At 39.5% G+C, this 23291-nt stretch overlaps 1 protein-coding gene across 3 annotated transcripts in view; it reads right to left on the reverse strand.

Moving 5' to 3' along the window:
- NOX4 (NADPH oxidase 4) overlaps positions 1-23291 on the reverse strand; it is a 109337-nt gene that overhangs the window by 4933 nt on the left and 81113 nt on the right. For 2 of the 3 annotated variants that reach the window (XM_026081936.1, XM_026081937.1), the window contains 4 exons: positions 9182-9301; positions 5520-5628; positions 4871-4939; positions 2690-2790 (listed from right to left, as the gene is read on the reverse strand). In XM_026081936.1, the coding sequence (XP_025937721.1) occupies positions 2690-2790; positions 4871-4939; positions 5520-5628; positions 9182-9301 (399 nt within the window). The remainder of the gene's footprint in view (positions 1-2689; positions 2791-4870; positions 4940-5519; positions 5629-9181; positions 9302-23291) is intronic. The other variant, XM_026081938.1, reaches the window with a different exon arrangement.

Raw genomic sequence — 23291 nt, forward strand, 5'->3', positions numbered from 1 at the left:
AGGTCCAGCAGCACACCTCTCCTCCTTGGCTCCTCCACCACCTGTGTCAAGAAGTTGTCACCAATGCTCTGCAGGAACCTCCGGGACTGTTTGTGCCTAGCTGTGTTGTCTAAGCAGAGCCCAGACACTGCTGCGCAAACTGCTGCATCTGTTTGCTGCCTCTGAGAGGTAGAGAGATTCCTAGAGAGAGATTTCTCCTTTACAGTGCACAAGAAATGATTCGTGGTGTTCCAAGCCTTCCCCTCCCACAGATATCAACGTATATTTTTCTAGGTCAGTCTCTGTCTGGAAAAAATCATGTGTCCGTTTAAACCAAGCAAAATTCAGAAAGCACGACAGCAAAGGTGTGATGTAAGTTTTTCATCCAGAGGACAATCGAACACAAACAAGAATGCTGCTCTGTCCTCAAACAGAAAGCAGGAAAAACAAGTCATATCATTTATTATATAAACTGTCCCAACGCACATTCTTGGGACTGTGGGTGTCATATAAAATATCAACAGTAGATGGCATGCTTTTGCTCTTCTTAGTTCAGATGAAAGAAAAGGAACCCGATGTTGGGTTGTCCCATGTTAAGTTCTGAAGCTCAAAGCTCAGACACTTACAAATRCACTTTGCCTATTTGGGACTCAAACAGCAACAACAGCAGCAATTCAGAAATCACAAAGCAATCGGATGGCTAAACCGATGTGAGGTTTGCCAGCTGCATGTTTATTTATGTGCAGCTTTTACTAAAATCATTAGATAAAAACTGGAAAATAACTTGGCTGCCCATAAACAAGCTGAAGGGGATGATTGCAAATGCATGTGAAAGTCTGAACACTGGCACCAGATGTTGCAAAAAAAATTGGTTGGCCTGCTTTTTTTTTTTTTTTTGGTCTACATATTGCAGCAGGGTCATTTAGGAGGCAAGTTACTGACAAATAAGAAGAATGCAAATAAAGGTAGTAGGAGACAGGGAAATGGGGAGACTACAGAAAAAATGGACTACAGAAAAAATGGAAGTTCTTATCTTGTCCAGGGAAACAAGCAGAATATTTACCTACAGCATATAAGTTTCTGTGGGATAGCTATGTTACAGATCATGTTACACGTGAGTATATCTACAGATAGAGATCTATATACATAAACCCTGATAAAGGGGTGACAAAGCATGAGAAAATCTGCATTTTAACAATCTGCAGGATAATCTAAAAGTATAAAAGCCAAAGAGGCAGAACATTACTTAGGTAATAAAAGACACCTTGCTTAGAAATGGTGGCACAATTTAAAGACCTGATGGGAAAATGCAGAGGAAATGGTACTTGAAGGTCTAATTAGGAGTAATGTGATGGAAAGCACGAAAGAAAAAAGAAGTATGACTACCATTAATAGCTTTATCTATACCACATGCACTTACAGCCTTGCAAGGAAGGTGACAAAACCTCATCATTTTCATCTTTTAAAATTGGATTCACACAGTTAAACAAAAAAGACATTAGAACGGAGCACAACAGGTTAACAGTTCAAGCCTGAGCCAGAGTCAACTTGCCTCTCTGCCCCCTCTATGTCCCTTTCTTGCCGTGGTTCTTTACTACAAAACCCTTCTTTAAGTGATACTGGTTTGCATGGTATGGGAACCCTACTGGGGATGCCCTTTTGTAGCAGCCTTTGGGGAGTCCTGGGCAAGGGATCCTGTCCAGAACATCCTCAAGGACCAGAGTCCAAGATTCGTATTGTTAGCAGCTCACATGGAAAGCCGTKATATACGCTGGAGCTCAATATTTCTCAAGATCCAGGCATCAGTGTCCTCTAGTTATGTTCATCATCGGAAGAGAGAACTCAATAAACCCTGGACAGATGTTCACTTTGCAACTGCAACAGAGGATAGTAACTTTCTGAGGGAAAGTTCGGCAGCTGAAAGGGATCGTGAGAGCGCTTCTCAACCTGGAACACCCAGATTACCATAAACCTCTAATAAAGGTAGTTTGCTTCTACCCCACTGATTTTGCCAGAAGTGGATTAGGGAAAACTCACACCCCTTTCTACTGCATGTGCTTTTGATGCAGAAAACTGCCAGTATGCTGTAACATACTCAACCAGCAAAGCTGGATCTGGAAAAAGACATTCCACTGTCTAATTGCATGTCTTCTCTGGTTTACAACTGTCCTGTTTTAGACTATGATATGTTTGCCTAGCACAGTAAGAAGGCATTGCCAGGTCTTAACAAAGAATAAAAAAGTGCCAAGAATCTCCAAAGACAATATATGATCTGAATAAAAACAATACAAGATAGTCAGATTCTTCTTTGTGCCTTTGCAATCCAACACTATCACAAAAGTTATAGATGTCAACAATTAAAAAAAAAATTATATATAAAAATGGCATGTATTGCAAGCAAGATATTGTTTGCAGCAATGGATGCAAACATATGCAGTCTCTGTGCAGTGAGAGGAAATATATTATTTTTATTTTCTGGGCCACTGAACATCCTAGTTGCACGAAAAGATGAACTGTTTTGGTGTTAAAAGAAATGTTTCAGTTTATACAACTTATCTTTCACAGCAAAATATTAGCTAATTTCAACATCAGTAGCTTGAACATTACACTCTAAGATAAAATTCCAAAGTCATTTCCATACAAACATGGCTGCAGATGCATAAAATCCCCATCCTTCAAGCTGGCAAAACCCATCAAGACCTGTACTTACCGCCTGTTACACTTTGCAATTTCATCAAAAAGGAGTTTCCATCGTGGTCGTCCAATCAAAAGTCTTGAGTTCAGGGCTTGATATTTTTCACCGATTATTTTCTGCAAGAAACAAAGCATTCCATGCTGCCTGATTTGCAGATTGCCTGATAACACCCAGGGCTCCCATTCCTGATACTCGCTGACTTACCATACCACTGAGGTGTAAAACCTCAGCACAGTATTAGACAGTTGTGGCTAAAATTGCAGCCATTTCATGCATCAATACTTCTGCTCACTGCCTTCTCAATGGCTCTCTTTGGTGTTTGTTGTACATTGTTCCTCATGTAGCTGCTCATTAATCTCCCCATTACCTTTAAACCAATTTATTTAAGCCATAAAACAATAACCACATTCCCATTACTCATTCCCCATCGGTATTTACTGTTAAGCTGGAAAAGACATCTCTGATGTAAAAATTGTATTTCTGTCTGAAGTATTTTCTTTTAACTTTGTACAAATAACTATTAAGATGACTAGGTCTGAAAAAGTAATAAGGGAAATCTTTTATTTCTCCCAGAGAATAGTTTGCCAGCTGTTTTGAGCTGCCTTAGCAGCACAAAGCAGCCCAAACTGGTCCCCAGATGGAACCCAACCCATTTCCAGCAATACTAACTCACTAGAGCTCTTGCTTATCTTTTTGAAAAAGTAAAATGTCCTTCCATTGCATGGCCTTACCTTTCCTTGTTTTTGTGCCCTAATGCAATAGGAAGACAGAGGAATTACATTTTATCTAGGCTTCCACGTTCACTCTACTGCTGAACGCTCTAAAACATTGCTCATACCAACACAAACACACAGCCTTGGCTAACTTGTACTCCGCTGGCCTTTTATTTTCAAGAGGCATTTGCTGAGAAATGGGCTTGACTCTCTGTTGTCACACATGCACTCTGCTTCTGTGCAAAGGGAGCATGAAAAGCAACACTGTTCTAACGTTGGTGGCGGCCAGCACTGTGGACTAACATCGATGAACAAATAAGCTGTAGGTCAATGGAGAGTTGTGTTTAACTCCACCTTGATATATGAACAGTAGCACTACACTTGATGTCAGTTTTTCGCAACAATCACAAAAGGAAAGTGACTTTAAAGAAAGATTTAAAAGAAAAAAGACTTTAATAAGTTCAGTAGCTGCTCTATACAGAATATTAGAAAATTTGCTTTGAATTGTATATCATTACAACCTTGCTATGTCATTGCAGTCCTGCTTTGAGTTTTAATTTTAACCTAACAGCTACATACTAGGCTCACCAATTAGGTATTTTCAAGTACCCCAGGCCAGCTGACATCATCCAGGTATTAAATACTTGGAGCACTGTTCATAACCACAGTAGCTATTACATCATTTAGATGCATTGGATAGTGTTCCTACTACAGCTGTGAATGTTATGCTGTCTCCACCTGATACAAGACAGATGAAAATCCTTTGGGCAAGGTTCCCCACTGAATTTCACTTTTTGTAGTCATTTTCAGGCTTGGTCTTGAGCCCACTGCAGTCAAAGGAAAGTTTCCAGATGCATCAGAGTAAAGAATCAGACCCAGGCACATGTGCTAAATAATGTAAAATAAAGATCATAAGTATAAATGGCCTACAGGAGGTTCCAGGAGCTATGGAATGAACCCAGTCTTGGTGCTGGCAGTATACGATAAGCAACAATTCAGTACAATTTCTGGTCCCATACTCCAAGAAATTTGTAACTTTTGTTGATATTTAAAGCAAAAAAAATCCAAGGTTTTCAAAAACAGCCAGTTTCTCTCAAAATATTTATTTTAAAATAAGTTTTGAGCTTGCAAGCTCCTAGAACTATTCTATTTTGATTCCTAGCACAGAAATGATGCAGATATTTCCCATCGAATCCTGCCAGTTGTCTGGTCTGTGGCCTGGCCTGGAAGGACCTCTTTCCTAGAAAAGGAAGATATGGATTTCTGCCCACATATAATCAAGTTAGGGCTACTAGACTAGATTTTTCTTAGCACTGTAGGGATGGACTTGTTCTGCCCTAGTAGTGAAGAAGCTACTTGAGTTTATGGCCTAATTTCCTGTTTTTACCATCTGCAGTAATTCCCTTTTGCACTTAACTGACAATTTGCATTGTCTGCTACTCCAAGGTCTAGTTGGGTTTACAAACAGCATTTAGCCACATACCTGTATTCCATCTGTTTGACTGAGGTACAGCTGGATGTTTATATAGTCTGGTCGATTCTCTTGCCAAAGCTGGRAGAATGATAAAAACAGTTAGTGAAATAATATCCCTTCTCTTAATATAAGTGTAAAGTCCCTTGTGCCTAGTATCCTGATACACTTACTTTTCAGCATCAGTGAAATAAGCTTTTTAATGAATAAGATATACCTACACAGCACCCCTTTGTGCACTCCGGAATCTTTTTCACATCCTGCTTGGTACAAAATATTATTTTAYGAAGCTATGTTGCTCTTAAAATCCACCTGAAATTGTAAATCCCCCTCCCTTATCAGACTGTCTACTAACCAAATGACTAAAGGCTCCCAGATTCCTCAACCTGCACATTCTTCTGTCTGATAAACTTAATGAATATGTGTCAAGACTACTGGTACACAGCAACACTGTGCAATGAAATGTTGGTGAGAGATACCCAAGCTGTCTTGTGCAGCTCCAGGCACAAGCAGAGTTCCGGTCAGATGGCCCAGGCTGAGGTACTCCTGGAGCTAACTTGTTTTGAACAAGTCTGCCTTTTCTACTGCATGACAGTTGTGTGGTGTGGGCATACCCTGCATTCATTAAGTTGTTAGTATCCCTCCAAGCAACCTCCATTACCTTGTCATGCAACATACAGAGCAAATCTGCAAACCAGCGGAAAGATTCAATGTCCCTGCACACCCAAATGAAGTAGAGTCTTCTGAGCTTGTAGCTTTTCCAGCYGTCACTTGAAAATGAAATGTTTGGGGAATTAAAAATTATCATTTAAAAAGAAACATTAACTAAGATGCTTTATATTCATTAGTGGAAATATGAATTTCCATTAGAAGCCAACTGATAAGGTTTTTTTTTCCTCCTACAACACAACAGCACACTGAAATGACCAAAGCACTCTATTAGGATGATCCTGAGAATACTAAATCTCCAGCACAGAACCAAAACCCTTCACAGATACTGTTTATACATTAGAAATTTGACAACTATATAAATGATCTGGGCTGAAAATATAGATTCATGCATCATCATCAAACTTTTATTTCAAAGCAAAGTAGACATTCTAAGTTCAAGTGTATTACATCAGTTCTGTATTAGGCTTATCAAATGGCCCATAAGAGGAAAATACTGACAAATGCAATAATGTCAGGACTAAATTCTGCCATTATATGTGATAAGCTCTGGTTTATTATAATTAATACTGTAGTGGAATCACAAAGACTAAATCAAATAAGGGCTCCACTGTGTTAGGCAGTTGCGTGATATATTACAGTCCTCAGAAGATGTTGGTGGGTGAAATGCTGTTATGGGCAAAATTTGGCATTTCATTTAGGAAAACATGACTCTCATGTCAGGTTTCTAATGCAAACAAAACACAAATATAGTAGAAAGGAAGGACTAGAACAAACTGAGTTAGAAAATAGAAATGAAAAGATCCTGATGATTAATGAGTTCAAAAAAGCAAGAATATCCAGCAAGTCTTTTCTTAGGTGCCAGTGATGTTTTTTGTTGTTGTTCTGATCACTGAAGTGGCCAAGGAACGATTGTTTCCTCCTCTTCCTCCTAAAATAATTTTCAACTAGAAAATACCACTTCAAACGCCTGTCTCGGGAACCAATACCAGCTGCAAAGCATCATGATACATCTCACTACATCCATTGTGCATGATTTCAAACTCTGTGGTCCCTGGCACATCCAACATTGATATTGTGCTAATGGATCTATGTAATGGATGGCTTCAATGGCTGTCTTATCTCCATAACCTCCACYGTAAGCCTGAAGAGCTAGGATGGAGACACTCTCAGCAGCATGTAGGAGCTGAGAGTTCCTTGCCTTTGGCATGAAATCCCCATGGACAGAAGAAAGGTCCTTTAAGATTGTGAAGTACTGTGTCTTTCAGGTCCTGATTGCAGCTTCTGTATTTGTATATTGTTGACCTGCAGAGTAGGATTTCCTCCATGTTTTTCTGATTGCTTATACTAACAGATGACCTTAGGAAGGGTCACAGTCTGATCAGATGGGATGAGATAACTACAAGCAGTAGCAAGAAAAGTAAGTGTTTTCCATCATAAAGAAGATAGAAGAGAGACATGCAGTGCATTTTGTATGGAACTGCTGTAGTTCAGTAACAAAACACCACTTTCAGTAATGAAACACTGCCAGAAATCAGCTGAACAAGGAGGCTGGAATGAAAAACTTCATGAAACAAGTCAAGCATACATTTAAAACAGCACATCAGAWATACATGCTTGGGTCTACCTCCAGGAGGACATCTTATGCAATAAACGTGCAGTCTCCCAGTGCAACCAAATCTACAYGCATACAACACTTCCTGCCTATTTTTAAATGTTACCACTGCCTATAACAGCCATTATTTACAGACATCTCTGCATGGAAGCCACTAGCTCTCTTTAATATACGTCATGATTTGTTAAAAGTAGGGCAGATTTGTTCAACAGGTAAGTGGAGGGAAGGAGAGGAGTAGGAACCAAATTGTGTTCATACAACAGGAATACAGTTGAGCAAGAAACAAATTACTTTCAGTGTAAACTGTGTTCTGCTCTCCTTCAGAACTGTATGTCCTTGAAAAAACAGGATTTTCTCGCTGTTCTATAATGCTGGCATCATAAGACAATTTGCATTTTCACACCTGCCAATTTCAGTTTCTAAGCCAGGGCAAAAAAACAGGCGGATCATGCAGTAAACCAGTGCTTTGTTATAGATGTTTCTAAACACTGAGAAGCAAAGCAGGCTAAGACCATTACTTTTCCCCATGTATAATATTACAGTACACAAAGCAAGATTTGTTACAAAACCAGGTTATGGGATTGACTGGTTGGAAGCCAATTTATAGCTTTATCCAGGTAAATGGATCCCATTTATCTGACATTGAAAAAGTTTTTGGACACTAAGCTTCTAGGCAATGTCTGTGCAAGTTCTTACTGCCTCTAATAACACACCAATAGAGGCAGCCATCTCATTACCTGTTGTTGGTCCATCGTTTTACCTGTTGTTGGTCCATCATTATGATATGTGACATTTTTGTTAAACACTGTCAAAGATAATCCATCATGAGGAAAATAGTCAGCTTATCCATCCGGATCCCAGGCTTTCAGCAAAAATGTACTTGTGTTTCACATTCTCTCTTTGAGAGGATGATCAATACACTTTCAGGAAAAGAAAAAGGTAGCCCAGGATGGTCTTTGTGGGTTGCACCATGAGACAGGTGGGGCTGATACAAAGAGGGATGATTTTCAGAAGTGCTCAGCACTGCCTGGTCTAGTCCGGGTGAAGGACATACATAGCACCTAAAAATGAGGCTTTAATATCACTTYGGAGTTAGAGCTATGTTCATCTTAGAACAAATGCTTCAGCTGTACATTGTAAAACCCTCCCCAAGTCAGCCAGCCCTTAAACACTTCAGGAAGGCTCACTGTTTTGGTTGGCTATTTATACAGTGCCTATAAAACTGGGGTGCTTAACCTGTGACTGGCGCTCTTAGCCAGTACTCCAACAGAAAAAATCAAYAGCAATCATAAAAGCAACCCTACTTCATAGGATGTAGGATGTGATGGTAATCATGTTGCCTGAGTGACAGAGAAATGAGAAGTGAAAGTTTTGGTCTGAATGGATTTTCAAAGACTTTAAATTAAAACAAAAAAAGAAAAAAGAAAAAAAAAGAAAAATGAAAAAAGAAAAAAGAAAGAAGAAAAAAGAAAAGACACACCTAAAATTTAAACTTTTCAAATGGAGTTAAACATCCAAACCTTACCTGAATCCAAGCCAAACCCTTTAAAACCCAAATCCAAGTCTCTTACTTTAAAAATCCTAAGCGTACACATTTACAAAAGTCAAATGGAATGGCAGAGCTGGCCTGCATTTCCAGCAGAAAGACTGTCACAGCTTCCTGACCCTAAAAACCCCTGCTATCATGGTCCATAGCCTTGTCTAAACAGAGACTAGGGGAACAAATCTAGCTGGAGGGTCTGTGATCATAAACAAACATTTACAATAGACTAGGCTGGTAGCATCATATAAATGCTAGTGATGTGATGGATGCCTCTGTCCCAGCTGATGTGCCTTACTGGCACAACTYTGCCAGAACTCTTTGGGGATAAATAACTTGTATGAGATGTCTTAGGCTCTCTCATTCATCTACCTCACTTCAAGGAAGCATTCATTTATGCTATGCTAATAGAAGTTATGAATAACTCTGAAGGTGTTTGACATGCACTACTACGGCAGTTTGGGAGGGAAATGGCTCTAAATGGCTTAAGCTCACTTACAGCAGTGTGTTGAGTACTGATGCGAACGGTGTAACTCCAATACCTCCAGCCACGCAGAGGCTGACCTTGTAGTTCAGGGATTCCTCAAAGGGACTTCCAAAAGGTCCATCCACATACAATCTGCAGGAAGAGCAAAAAGAAGACTTTTAGAAAAAGCCCTCTCAAGAAATTATTTCAATTTTTTTATTACTTTCAGGATGCAGAATATGAAAACCTTTTTCCAGGGAAGCTTTATGTGGATCAAGACTGTGGCAAGAAACCAACGCCCAGGTGGTAAGAAAAATTATCAGTTGTATAAAATCTCTTGGTACACTCCAGGATTAGACAGGCTATTTTTTAATCAAACAATTGAAGATGGCTAAACCAACTGCCCTTCACATGTAGTATTAGAGGGTCAAGTTCTACATTAGCGACAATGACAACTTGGCTGGTCATAAACRGGAAGACAAAGAGTTTGGCTAATCCTGCCCAGGAGGCTCCAACTGTTGAACATCAGACATAGCTGAGATGAACCAAGGGGTACAAAAATCTRTTCTTCCTGGTTTCCCATAATACTTTCCAAGGGATTCCAGAGAACAGAGGAGAGCTGATATAAATCTGTCCTGCAGTGAGAAAGAGGAACAAATTAATATCTATCCACTTCTTTGCTTCATGTCCAGAGCCAGCCTTAGCATTGACACCACTTAGATTTCCAGTACAATGAGGCAGCTTCTCTTACCTCTTCTGGTAAGGCATGGTGCTGTACTGGGAATACAAATGGTTTCAGTGTCATCAGTGACAGGCAGGAGATGAAGGTTACCATGAAGGCTACAGCTCTTATACTGACTGTATGGTCTTAGATATTGCAACTGTCTCTAGGTAGGTACTTCAACAGCACATGGCTGTATCCTTCCCATTGCAGCTAGGGCTGCAATGCAGAGCTGCTTGGGAATGTGGTCTCTCCTGATCATATCGAATATCTGAAGGGGGATAAGATCATTGTGTTGCATCCCTTTGACTTATCCCTCTCATTCTTATGACAGTTTCATCTACCTGTTTTTAAAGATTATTTAGTGACTAGGAGACTGAGTCTCATTTCCAACCCATTTTGAATATTACAGTCTCTCTGAAAGTCAGTTGATGACAATTTGAAAAGTCCTTCAGGCACCTTCACAGATTTGACCTCCATGTCTTTGCTACACTGCTGAAAGTCTGACCAAGCTCATCAACAGATAGCTCAAAGCTTATGGGCCATAATTTTTCTAATAAGATCCATATAACCCCTATTCTACCTATGGAATACTAACTGTATCTGTCATTTTACCTTTATAAAGTATTATGACTAGAACTTGAATAGAAAATTTAGTCAAGATCCATTCTGTTTAGGATTAGTTCACTGAATTACCACATTTTAGGTAACTAATGAATGCATCAGAGTGTGGTGAGACCAGCACTGTGTTCAGCTGTCTCTAGTTCCGCAGCTCAATGACTAAGTATTTGCTCACAGCTAGGCTGACTGAGATCAACCTTTGGCATGACTCCAGAGAAAAGCTCCAACATATATATTTATATACACACACATACTGGTACAATTATGCAACTAAGCTAGGCATGCTGCATGTCTAGTAAGGCCCAAGCTTCTCCTTTACATCATCAGTCAGAAAATTAAAGGCAGAAGAGATGTGTCTTTTCCCAGACAAAGTCTTCCAATCCTCATCTGACTCTTTCCTGTTGAGGGCTGGCTCCTAGCCATGATTTAAGATCCCACTGCTTTTACTTCTGTGGTCTGACCCTTGGTGTCTTACCAGACAAGACAACATCTTATCTGGGTATCTTTGTCAAACATGGTCCTTTCTGGGAAAAATCTTCCAGACCTCTGCTTTTGCTGACATCTTGATGCCCCATATGCCAGGCTCCTTCTCCTACAATGCCTTATCAAAAAATGCATAAACACCTACTTTCTGAGGGGTTTGGAGGCAAACAGGCCAATCCCTAAGTATGCCCTACCTTAAAACTCCTTTCTTGGCTCTTGCTGTCCTACCTGGAGAGAGAAGAAGAAGATACTGGGCCATCCACATTCATCACCAGAAAGCAACAGGAGGTCTGGCAGTATAAGTTTTTAAATAGTTAAAATTAATCACGAAAATTCACAACTAATCAATCTGAACCTGAATATGTTTATTCTTATTTCTGCCTTTATATCCTGAAGTCACTACGGTATTCTACAAATGTCCTCTTGGAGAACTTCAGGCCTTTTCAATGTCAGGTATGTTAGTATCAGCATGATGAGAATACCAGAAAAATAATTTTTTTACTTAGAGGCACTTTCTTTTGCAAAGTGGGGCCAAGAAAAACTAAACTGGACATGTGCACACAGCTCATATAAATAGAAGCTTAAGAGTCTTTTCATGAAACATTTTCTGTTACATAACACTTTCTTCCGCATTTGCTTAACAAGTGTTTATTTTCCACTAATGAAATGAAACCACWTCTGGAGTGAAGTGCAGCACCAGCTGCTTTAAGAGAGCATCTCACCACTGAACTAATGTTTGATTGAGGAGATAAAAAAGTATCTCTTGTTTAAATGAATCAGCAGAGGCAATGTAGAGAAGCAGGTCATTTTTCAAAAAGGAATCTGGTCCASGGACATTTTGAGACAAGTTCGCAAATGTTATGATTCTAAGGAGCATGTCTCAGCAGAGATCTAATTTTGGAATACCAATAGGGCAAAAAGGAAAAAATCTGTACTGGATCATCAAGGCCAGCAGCTGAAGTCCACTGTCATTCCTTGAATACCTCTCCTGCATGTGTTACTCTAGCCAGATCCTGCTTAGCTAGTGAGATCTACCAGAATCACTCCTAAAGGTATTAAGGGCATAAGCACAGGCCTGAGGGAAATTCTTTGCATTTTGCACAAGCAGCTAACTTTGATCTGGATATACAGACTCAAAGCCAACAYCTGGGGTGAAAAAACAAAAGCAAACAAAACAAATGTAAACCAGCAAAGCAGATTTTCCAGAAATGACCACAGCTGATCTGACAGTAGTCTTATACTGTGTGGGAGCCACTCAGCAGACTTGCACTTAAGCCTGCTGTGGAGCTGAYTGCTTGAGGACTATCTGAATTGGGATCTTGCAAGGGACTAAGCAATTCCTGGAAAGTCTTAGTGCCATTGAATACCACTGACATGATCAGGGGTTGCAACATGTAAAACTGGATCTGGTCACTGCAAACCAGTCAAGCACGTGCATAACTCTACGGCAGAAATTCAAGAAACTAGCTTCAATTAAACATGTACTTTGGTCAGACTGCTCCAGTTTGTAGTCTGTTACCCAGATTTGGCCTGCAAAACGCTTCTGTCTGCCCACTGCTTCTTCCTCTGAGGGGGTGAGGAGTGGTTGTTTGGACAGCAAATATAGTCAGAACAGCCAAGTGCCTCCTGCTGTGCCTGCATGTGGCCCAGCACAGAACAGCCAGAAATCACCGAATCCAAGTATAAGAAAGAGAAATGGGGAAAAAGCTAGAGGGATATTGCTACTGCATTAACCCACTCTACAAGACTGCCTGAAAAGACTGATTCCAAGGTTAACATGATCTGCCTGGAAGATTTTGTTGAATGTATAACAAACAATATTATTCCCAGTTTATTATGGGTATACTTTATAACTAAAAGAAATGTGGTTCTGATACGCTGTTGGAGATGGTCAGTTAGGAATTGATCCTTTTATTCAAGTCAGTGGGAAAAAGGTCTCCTGGTGCCATATAAAATAGAGCAGTGACAAACAGAACAGTGATTCAGACATGGACTTGCACCGAGATTATGCAACTTGCACTTCCTGTCAACATATTCCTCCTTTTATTTGGTAGTAATGAGAAATTTTGCATAAAAGAAGTTCATTATTGCAAATGAAATCTCACAGTGTTCGATAATAAGGCAGGCAAGCCAACGGGGGTGAGGTAACTTTTTTTCTTGAGTTTTGTCCCAGATATATCACACTACCATACTATTCACTCCCAGCCCCCAGCTTTAATTTAATTAAAATGAAGGAAGGGAACAGAATTTTAGTAAAAGTTTAGAAATTTCCCCTTCAGGCAAACCAGTTCAAATAAAGCATTCTTTTCAGACATATTCATTTCCAGTCTTAAGGGTGCTCGCAATTATTTTGGCATAATTTCTCAGATCACAAGCAGAAAAAAGCTCTTCAAAACAGAATATACCACAAAAAACAGAAGAGTACAGTATTAAAAACATCTTCTAGATATCTGGCTTACATATTTTTTTTCTACGTAAAGCACATCATATATTCTACAGTACAGCCGTGCAGAAATATCCCAGCAAGCATCAGGAAAGCTTGTTATAGTACAGGGCAGTAAAACTGTACTAGCATGGTGCTGTCCCTAAGCCAATTAACAGTCTCATGGCTGGAGGCAGCTTTCAATACCCATGTTACTATCTTCCATAAGGAACTGCATAGTGATATGTGGAGATACCTGCCCCCTGGGTTCTCAGTGCCATGATTTACTGCAGCATGTGGGGGCTCTTAGAAAAGTTTAATGTGTATTTTGTACTCCACAACTGTAAATGCTGACATTACATCTTTTTTTTTTTGTGTGTGTGGTTCTTAGGGAGGTACTGTGAGACATTATCAGAGATGTTAGTGGAATAACAGATGGATAGGGGAGTGAATGCAAGACCTTATAGGAAATTTTAATTTAAAAAGTATCAGCATTTGTAAGCTGAACAAAATGGTTGGATGCTAAGCACTGGATAAAACACAGAAAGTGAAGTCCTAGTCCTACTGAAGTCTGTGGCTAAACTCGTACCAACACCAATAGAGTAAGGATTTCACCCAGCAATATGAGATTTGATAWCCTTGGAGCAGGATTCAGCTTGTTATTAACACCTAAATGTGGATATCTTCATGTGAGCATACTGAATAAGCCCCCATAAAAGTCAATGGAGATGTAGGCAATACAGTCAATGGGGCCTAGAGAGAGATTCAGGATACAATTAACTGCTCTCTATGTCTGCTGACTGTATTAACTCGATTCAGTAGGACCTTAGAGATCTGTGTCCCTCTGGAATGGCAGCTGAAGGCAAGCAGAACTAAAATGGCACTAGACACCTAGCCTGAGGCAACTAGATCTCCACTGATATAAACATAGCTTAGATTCACACAGACACCTACATTTAGATGTCTTCAGCTGGAGAAGAATCCCACCCTTGACTCCCTATGAAGAGCCTGTGTCATTGACTTGAATAGGTTTTGGATAAAAGTCCCCCAAAAACATAAATAAAAACAAGTAAACAAACCCTGTCCCACATCTGTCCTTCTCTTTAGCTTGTCCTACCAAAACCTCAGCTCAGCCCTGTAATGATGGATACGGTCTGAGAACTCTAAGGAACCAAGTTTCAGGTGGCTGAAACTGTCTACTTATGCTGTTCTGCCACTGTAACTCCTCTCACTTCTCATTCACCAGAGAGATGCCATCATTTCCCTCCGATAACCCACAATGCCAGCCTCCACCCCCCACATGATAAATACTCAAACAAGTATCTTCACATTCCTCCCACACTGCCCTTTATGCCTGAGAGGAATTCTCTGTAAACATCTGCAGAGCTATTTCATTATCTYCCTCCAAATTCCTTCTTAAGACTCCCCTTTCCTGTAATATCTAAAAACCAATAAAGCAAAGGTTGACAGCAGTTTGGCTGCTGCTATGCTTCCCAAAGCTCAGTCATATGCTGGCCCAGTACTGTCTCACTGTTCTCTGAATTTTGCTGTCAGACTATATCCATCTATTGTCTCCTGTTCTTCAAGTTTAAGTTGATTTGGTTGGGACAGCCTCTCCGTGGTGAGACTGCATGTATCAGAATAGCTTCCTGATTCATGACTGGCTCTTCAGGGCACCTTGACAATATAGATAAATACGGGAAACYACACAATTCTGAAACTTATATGTAAATCTTACATATGCTAGGCTTACAGAAAGGAAAAACTGACAGAAGAGTTACAATACACAGTATTGTAGGCTCAGTGAAGGCTCAATAACTAGTATTTATAGACTGCTTCAATAAGAATCGAATTACAGCAAATTATATGATTTTACTTTTCAAAGACACTGTACTTACTGCTATCGAAGATTTCAAATATTTTCTGCAGCAAAAATCCAGACAGCTGCTTTATCTTTTGAAGACAATATATGACACTTTATGTCATTATTTAAACTTCAAATAATAAGCATATACTCTGACACTGTTTTTCCAGAAGACTTATAATTATTGACAGCATAGCAGTACCAATAGCCTTTTACAGATGAAGAACCACCATTGAATACAGCTCATCATCCTTGGTTTGGATGGATTTCCAAAACTACAACAGCTTTCAGGGCTTATAAGTGTAACTAAATGTGACATCTGGCATGTGAGCTCAGAGATTCCCTTGTGTTCTTCTGACATTGTGAAGGATGATGTTTTCATTAAAGAAAATAGCAGCCCCTTAAACAAGTAAACTTATAAAACCCAGCGGATCCAATTAACTTCATATACTATTTTCCATGAGATAGGAAAGCATTATTATTCTAATTCAGATTCCATTAGGCATCCTCTCTCTTTTTTTAAACAGCTTGAGCTCAATTTCTGATTGATTATACACATTTCTTCCATTCAACTTCAAACATACTTTTTTCTTAGAACATGTAGAAGTTATAGAAGTTTTCTTCTTTCTTCCACAGAATTTGCTTTCTTTATCTGTTGTTACAACATTCAATTATCAAGAAGTAGATGGCTCAAAAGCCAACAGAATCAATTACCATCAGATTTTCTTCTCACAGAAACATGCCAAATTACTATTATTATTTAAATTCTAGTAAAGCCATTGGTTTTAAAACATGTCAGTTCAATTTATTTCTCCCTAGTTGTGAAAAAGTAAATGAAGTCACCTGCTCTTCAGTTTGCTATGCTCTCCAGGAGCCCAGAGAGGACTGTGGAAGAATTTCCATTTGTGCAACATCCTTGGCATACAAGAAAGAGAAAACATGTTGAAGGTATGATGACAAGAGCAAGAAAGTGGAAGAGTGGAACAGACACCTGTATTTTCACGGACAAAGTTGCTTCTGTACAGTCTAAATTGCACTTTTCCTACCTGGTCTGGAATTAAGAGGTTCCAGATTCCTTTCATGCCTTTGTCAAAAAAANAAAAAAAAAAAAAAAAAAAAAAAAAAAAAAAAAAAGGAAAGTGGTGAAGTATCAATGCCAAAAGGATCAATAGTTTTAGGAAAAATAAATTCTTATGTATGTGTCAGTGTCAGAGTGCGTAATGATTTGTGCTCAGACCTTAAGCTGGGATCCACAGCTTTCCATGAGCTGCAGTGCAGGTGCAAGGAGAATTAGATCCCACCGCAGTAGGCTGGAACACTACAGCACCAAAAGTTGTGTAAGTACTGCAAAGAGCTGGACAGAGGGGTGAGGAGGAGGACAGAGGAGGATAAAGGAACCTGATAATTACGAGTGAAATTTTCAAAAAAGTATAGGGATAGAACTTCCACTGAAGGCAACAGAAATGGATTTACATTGTTGATGAACGCTTTGGTTAGTACAGCTCTTCCTTGTTCAGGAAGCCTTGCTGGCTTCTCTCAGACCAAGTTTCTTTTCCTCAGAACTGAATAAAACTATAAATATTGTCCAAATGTATTTATGGACAGCTCATATTTCATATTACTCATTGCTGACTTTATCACAAGGGAGAAGCAACAGTTTAGACTGTTTGATTACTGCATTAAAAAGGTCTTTAAAACCACTATGTGAACTGCAATCAAGTATAATTATGTATTCAGACAACTTTGTTCTCTCAAAGAAGTACATGTACTTTCTGTACCAAATTGTTCATTCAATATTGTTAATTAAAGTTGTATTAATTTAACTTCATGACAGCCTTTTTACTGTCATTTTTATAAAATGTTTTATAAAATGTTTCCAAAAGGTATTCCTTTGATAAAAGATTACACAATTTAATTTTATTTTAACAAGAAATTCAATTTTCTACTTATTTCCTTACCAAATACAACATCTATTCTGTGAAGTGCCTTGCCTTTCTGTAAACTTGTCTTTTACCAATTCGGCCCCATCTAATAAAGTAAAATGAACAGAAGTATGTTTTATTTGTAACGGCTGCACACCTATTGTAACTTGCCTTTTGAAAGTTTAGACTGTTATAACATTAAGTTAAGTTGTAGCATGCAGCTTCAGACTAGCAACCACAAGTAGACTGAAGATGTTAGCCAGGTCTCTGCACAATTCATTAATTCATTAATTGGTACAGTAGTTATCTGTCCATCTCACTGCAAACAGTATTTTTGCTTTAGAGTAATCAGCTACCACAGTTGCCCTTTTGTCCTTTTTAATATCTAGGGTGAGCTTTTTCTTGCTTATACTGTTGCCCTCCTTCTGTTTTTCTTCTTCTTCTTCTTCTTCTTTTTTTTTTTTTTTATTTTGTTGAATATACCTAAGCACTGCCTGAAGGAACTGCATTAGACCCCTAGTGCTGGTTAAAAGTGTCAAAAAAGCATATGTAATAATGAGAGGTGTGAAAAACTTGAAGTGGCATCTGAAACCGGCAATCCAGTTGCTTTGGTAACTTATATCCCATACTACCCTGGAGACACATGCTGCAGGCAATTCCAGCAACACAGTGAAGGGGGAAATCCTGTCCTAGTGAGCAGCACTTTACTAACAGAGGAAGAGGGCTCAGTGCTAAGATCATTACTTCTTGCGAGAAGGACCCATGTTGCCTGCTAGACCGCAACATGGCCACCAAGGGCAGCAATCAAAGAAGCTGTGCTACTGGCTTGGGGGTCTGTAAAACATCTCCATTCGAACTTAGCTGCCAGAAAGTCAATAAAGAATTTCTCTAAGTACAGCTCTGACAGCTGAGGACTGAGGTCTGCAAGATAATCAGAAGGCAACTTCAAATGGCTTCCAGATGTTCAGTGACGGTCAGGCAAGCTCATTTCTTTAGGCTGACAGCCTCTTATCCAGAAAGGAATATACAAAACTGGCAAGGCAAAAATGGAAAGAAAGAACACCTGCTGAAAGCTAGAGTGAACCATACATAGTCACAATAAAATGGCAGATTAAGTGTGAGATCACCCAATTTGAGGGAAGGAATTTCTGAAGTTGACATAAGCCTATAGATGAGTTGGCATACAAAGCCACAGGCAGAAGTTTATCAAGCTACCGGAGAATATACTGCATTACATCACAGATGAGCTCAATCCAGCCCTGACCATCTTGACCTCTTGTTTTTCTCTGAATATGCTCTAACTTCTTATTTCCAGTTCTGTTTTTTACAGTGAATGGCCCATTATTGTATGCAGTGTTCCAATTTCAGTCCTGTCAAGGCTCTATATAATGGCATCATTATTCATAGGTGGTAGCGTCATTCTTATTACCTTTCTAGATATACAAAGATCCCTCTGTACACCCCTCCATCCTCTTGGGTTATTAACRTCTTATTCAAAATAAAGAATTCTTAATCCCTTAAATTCTTTAAATTCCTTCATGCTCTTACCTTTATGTGCACCCTAATAGTATCCATGATAGCAGAGAGAATCTTATTTTTAGCATTTCTATGAGTTTTAAAAAGCTGAGAGGTGACCCTGAGCAAGACAGATGAGCAAGAGACTTGACGAGAGATAGAGAGAGGGGACTAGTATTTAAGCTCACACCAGGCGCTTTAAATATATAAGTCCTCTCATAACCATTCCCACCCTTATTTTTCATAAATATCCTGAGGGTTGTGATGCACTGGGTGCAAAATATTGCTGTAGGGCAAGGCGACTGTAAGACACTGAAGAGAACAGAGGCCTGACATCCCARGCAGAACATAGCCAGCCCTGATTCAGGGCCCATGCTGAAGGATCCCTGTGGCTTTTGATGTAGCTCCAATACCAGTTAACGGGAACCTATTAACCAGGCACCCTGAAGTTGCTCTGTGTATATGCATAAAGACCACACTGCATATGGTTGGTCTTGTTGCTCTAAAGAGGCACAGTAAATAAGGCCTTTTGTACAAAATCAGTGTCCTGCAGCTCCAAACTGGTTAAGCTGATCCTCGTCATACTCTCCGTCATTGTGAAATGCATAGCACGGGACTGTGTCCAAGGTCTGACCTCAAATGCTAATTAGGATTGGTTAGAGAGAAAGAGAAGTCCTGTCTTTTAGTCCCATCATGCTCATGCTGATCTATTTACAAAATGTCATTAAAATCCTCAGCTACGCACTTTCTCAATTGGTGAAACAAGGTAGCAACACTTCTCAGACTTCCCCTCCACAAGACCTGGGAAAGCTTAATTTAATATCCTGATACACCCAGACAAAAGGCTGTTATAAAGTGCTAAGAATGATCCTAACTTTTTTTTTTCCACAATGTCAGTGCTCTTTGATGATGATAATTTTTCTCTTGGTGAACTATCTGACATTTCTGCGTATTCCAACTCATCTTTCTTTCCTTCTATCCGCCTCCTGAATCTTGCCAGATCATTCTGAAATTTCAATCCATCTGCTCTGAAACATACTCTCCTCCCTGGCCCAATATCATCTGAGAATTTAATTAACTTGGTGTTTACATTTCCCTTCTTGTCATTCATTAGTTAATATATTGAAAAGAACAAGTCCCAGGATGAATTATTGCATATTTGATATCTCACCTCATTTAAAACCATCTGCTGAAGAGTTATTCACTGACTGCAATGTGCCAGCAAATGCTTTTTTCAATACATTATATAGTATTGTTATTTAGACAATACTTTGCTAAATTGTCTAAGGAAAAAAATCTGATTCCAGAACAAAAGGAATGGCAAAAATACCACTGAATTCCAAGATACTACGATTCAGTTCTGTCGGACTGAAAGCTATATTATTAAGCAGATATCCACTATACTGTCTTTGTTCACCAAGTCTCTATTTTACTATTTATCCTGCTGTGGCACCTATATTTGCAAGTCAATACATCAGCACATAGGCAGTACACAGTGGAAAAAAATTCCAGTGCTCTAAGTCCTGTGCATCTACCAAATCTCTTTTCTTGAAGAGCTCACTCTGTATCCATCAGCTGTGATCAGAGTTTTAGGCAATTCCACATACCATTTACTTCTGTCCCATTTAAGGGTTCCCTTAACAACTATAACATTTAAACAAACTGTAAAGTAAAAATTAGGCTGACAGGTCAATACTTTCTGGCTGTTATTAGATTCTGACATTGCATTCATCTTTCTCTTAACAGTTGCGTTCGTCACCTGTTTGCTAAACTACCACCACTTGTCTCCAATGTTATTACTGCTGCGTCTACTGTGGATGTATCCAAAGGTCCCTAATCAAAAGACTGCACTGGGAACTAGGTCCCACTGCACTAACACTTAACAAAGAGCAAAAAGAGGATGAACACGGAAGCTAAGGTGCTGTGTGGGGACTGAAGGATCAGGGATCAAATCTGCTCTCTGCCATGCCTTCCTTGGGAGAACTTTGGCAAGTCAGATAGCCACTGTGTGACAGTGCCTATCTGTTACACAGGAATAATTGTATTTCGCAAACACAGAAAAGCACTGAACAATGATGTCAATAAAATGCTGTGAGGCCCATATATACATCTATAATGGTCCCATAAACCCCATCAATATATGGATCACAGTATTGAATAAGCAAATAAAAAGAGAGGAAGGACAACATGACACAAAGGAGCATTTCTAGAAATTCATTGTTTTAAGGTGTCATCTGTCTAACTGATGGTTCTCATTTGTAGACCTCTCAGATGACATGATTTAAAAAGGGGTTAAGTGATAACTTCGTATCTCATCGGAGAATTTCTGCCAAGCCAAACATACAAGTAAAATAGGGTGAGGATGACTGTGGATAATGCCAACAGCCCTGTAATTTCCTCGTAAATTCTGTTGGATCAGCAGCCCTGTAATTTCATTGTTAATTCTATTGGATCAGTTTGGTGAACTCAACATGCCAGTGTTCAAATACTTGACTGAACAGTTTTTCTACCATCATTGACTCAGTGATAATGAATCCATAAATAATTTAGAAGCAATTTTGATTTTTTTCTCTCTTTGGGCAGGTTTTATGGTGCAACGTCCCTTGAACTTTCATCCTTCAAGGGGCCTTCAGTGCAGAGGAAAACAGGCCCAATCTGAGCTAAAGCAAGACATCCCCAATTTTTTTTTTATAGATCCTAAATATTTCAGCCATAAGAGTCTTGTCCATGAACAGCATAAGAAGGATGGAACAGGAGGATGAGCCAAATTTCATTGGCTCTTAATTGCCAAAACATTTCCATGCAGCGCAGATGCTATTTACTGGTGCCAGAATCTGAGTGCAGGGCCAAATAATTAACAACAAAGTTAATCCACTGGTAGAGAGGGCATCTGACCATGTATAGATGGCATAGTAAATGTGGAGATAAATGGATTGCTTAAGTGGCACTGATGCTCTTTAGAGCTGCTTGCAGCCACCCTGACTAAAGTCAGTCTTTATGTTGCTCTGTTTTGTTATTGAATGACTTCAGAGAGTCAGCCCAAATTTCAATAATCACTTTTGCACCAGTCCCTTAGAGTGGATTCCTTAATTGTGAGGTAAATCTGCACTAAGAAAAAGAAAAGTTTTAAAGCTTAGGAACAGGATCACCAATTAACAAGCGACCACTCCCCAGCTAGCTGCCACTATCTAATAATGCAACGGCAAAATGCATATCGATTAAAAAAAAAAATCAAACAGCAAAATCCTGCTGCAGATGGGGCAGAGAAAGGTAGGAAAGTTCCTCATCTCAGAAGCGCTGCTTGTGCTGTCTCTGGAAGAGGGAAGCAAGGGGCGCTGAGCCCAGGGGACCGGCATTCGGCTGCACTTACAGCTAGGAATTAGATGCTCAAGTGAGTGCTAATGGCAGCATGGATGAGAAAAGCCATGGAGACACCAAATTCACAGCCTGTTTTCTCCTGGGGGGCACAGCAATGAGCAAAGAGATTAGCAAGCCATTCCTTAAACCCTCCTCCCCGACACAAGGCAAATGGAGCTCAAATTGTCAGTCCATACCAGCACCACATCGTTATATCCTGTCAGTGCCTAGCGGTGCCTGGAGACTCTCATTAGAATCACAGAGCTATAAAGCTGAACAAGCTCATTAAATTTTGCTCTGCTGATCCCATAAGGTAAAGCTGTTCCTTTGAATTAAGGTATCTTTCTCCATGTAATGTGTGGACAGAGTGCAAAACAGAAAGCCTCACCCGCTCTCCTTCCCTTCCCTCCTTTCCTTCCTCTCTCCTCCCACTCAGTATAATTACTCAGTGCAAGAGCACACAATATACAGCATCATTCTGCTCCATTCCAAGTCACTCAGAAACTAAACTCAAATTACATAGATTTTTTTCTTCTTAAGTTGACCACCAACTTCAATATATGTAAGGTGAAGCAAAATTTCACACCCACTTCTCCTTGAAACAAAACAGGCTTGACAGAGAGGCTGGCATATAATGATTGTCCTTCATAGAAAGTTTGCTCTTTCTGGAGGGAAAACAGTACAGCGTTTCACTTGAATATAACTGAAATGTGTTACCCAATGATTTTTATACTCTTCAGATCAGCTGTCATTCTTTAGGACAGCAGCACCTGCCCTTCCGACTCAGAAACACTGAATTCTTCTGAATTACCTACTGTCTCACCCTAACTAATGGATTTTGGTACTTTCTAGACTAGTCTTTCTCACAGTTTATACTCAGATTTCACTGAAAGCTTGTGTTCAATTCACAGTTTTGCCAGATTTTTATCTTATACCAGCTTGAATCATATTCCCATTTCCTAGGCATGAGCAAAGTCAGTAGGTTCTCTCCAACACACTTCAAAATCTTGCTGATGGAACAATTAGCTGAAATCCTAGAGCTGCTTCCTTTGAGAACTTTGCAGTGGCAGGAGATACTCTTGCTATATTCTTAAGATCACAGACTTTCATCAGACCTTCACAATACCCAAATGCCCGGAATATCATGTTTCTGATTCCTTCAGAAGATAACATTACATCCATGTGATTTGCCTCATCCAAATTAAAAATACATTTCAGGATGCAACACAGAAAAATAA

This window comes from Apteryx rowi, unplaced genomic scaffold (genome assembly GCF_003343035.1).
Source record: "Apteryx rowi isolate R43461 unplaced genomic scaffold, aptRow1 scaffold_560, whole genome shotgun sequence".
Taxonomy (NCBI): domain Eukaryota; kingdom Metazoa; phylum Chordata; class Aves; order Apterygiformes; family Apterygidae; genus Apteryx; species Apteryx rowi.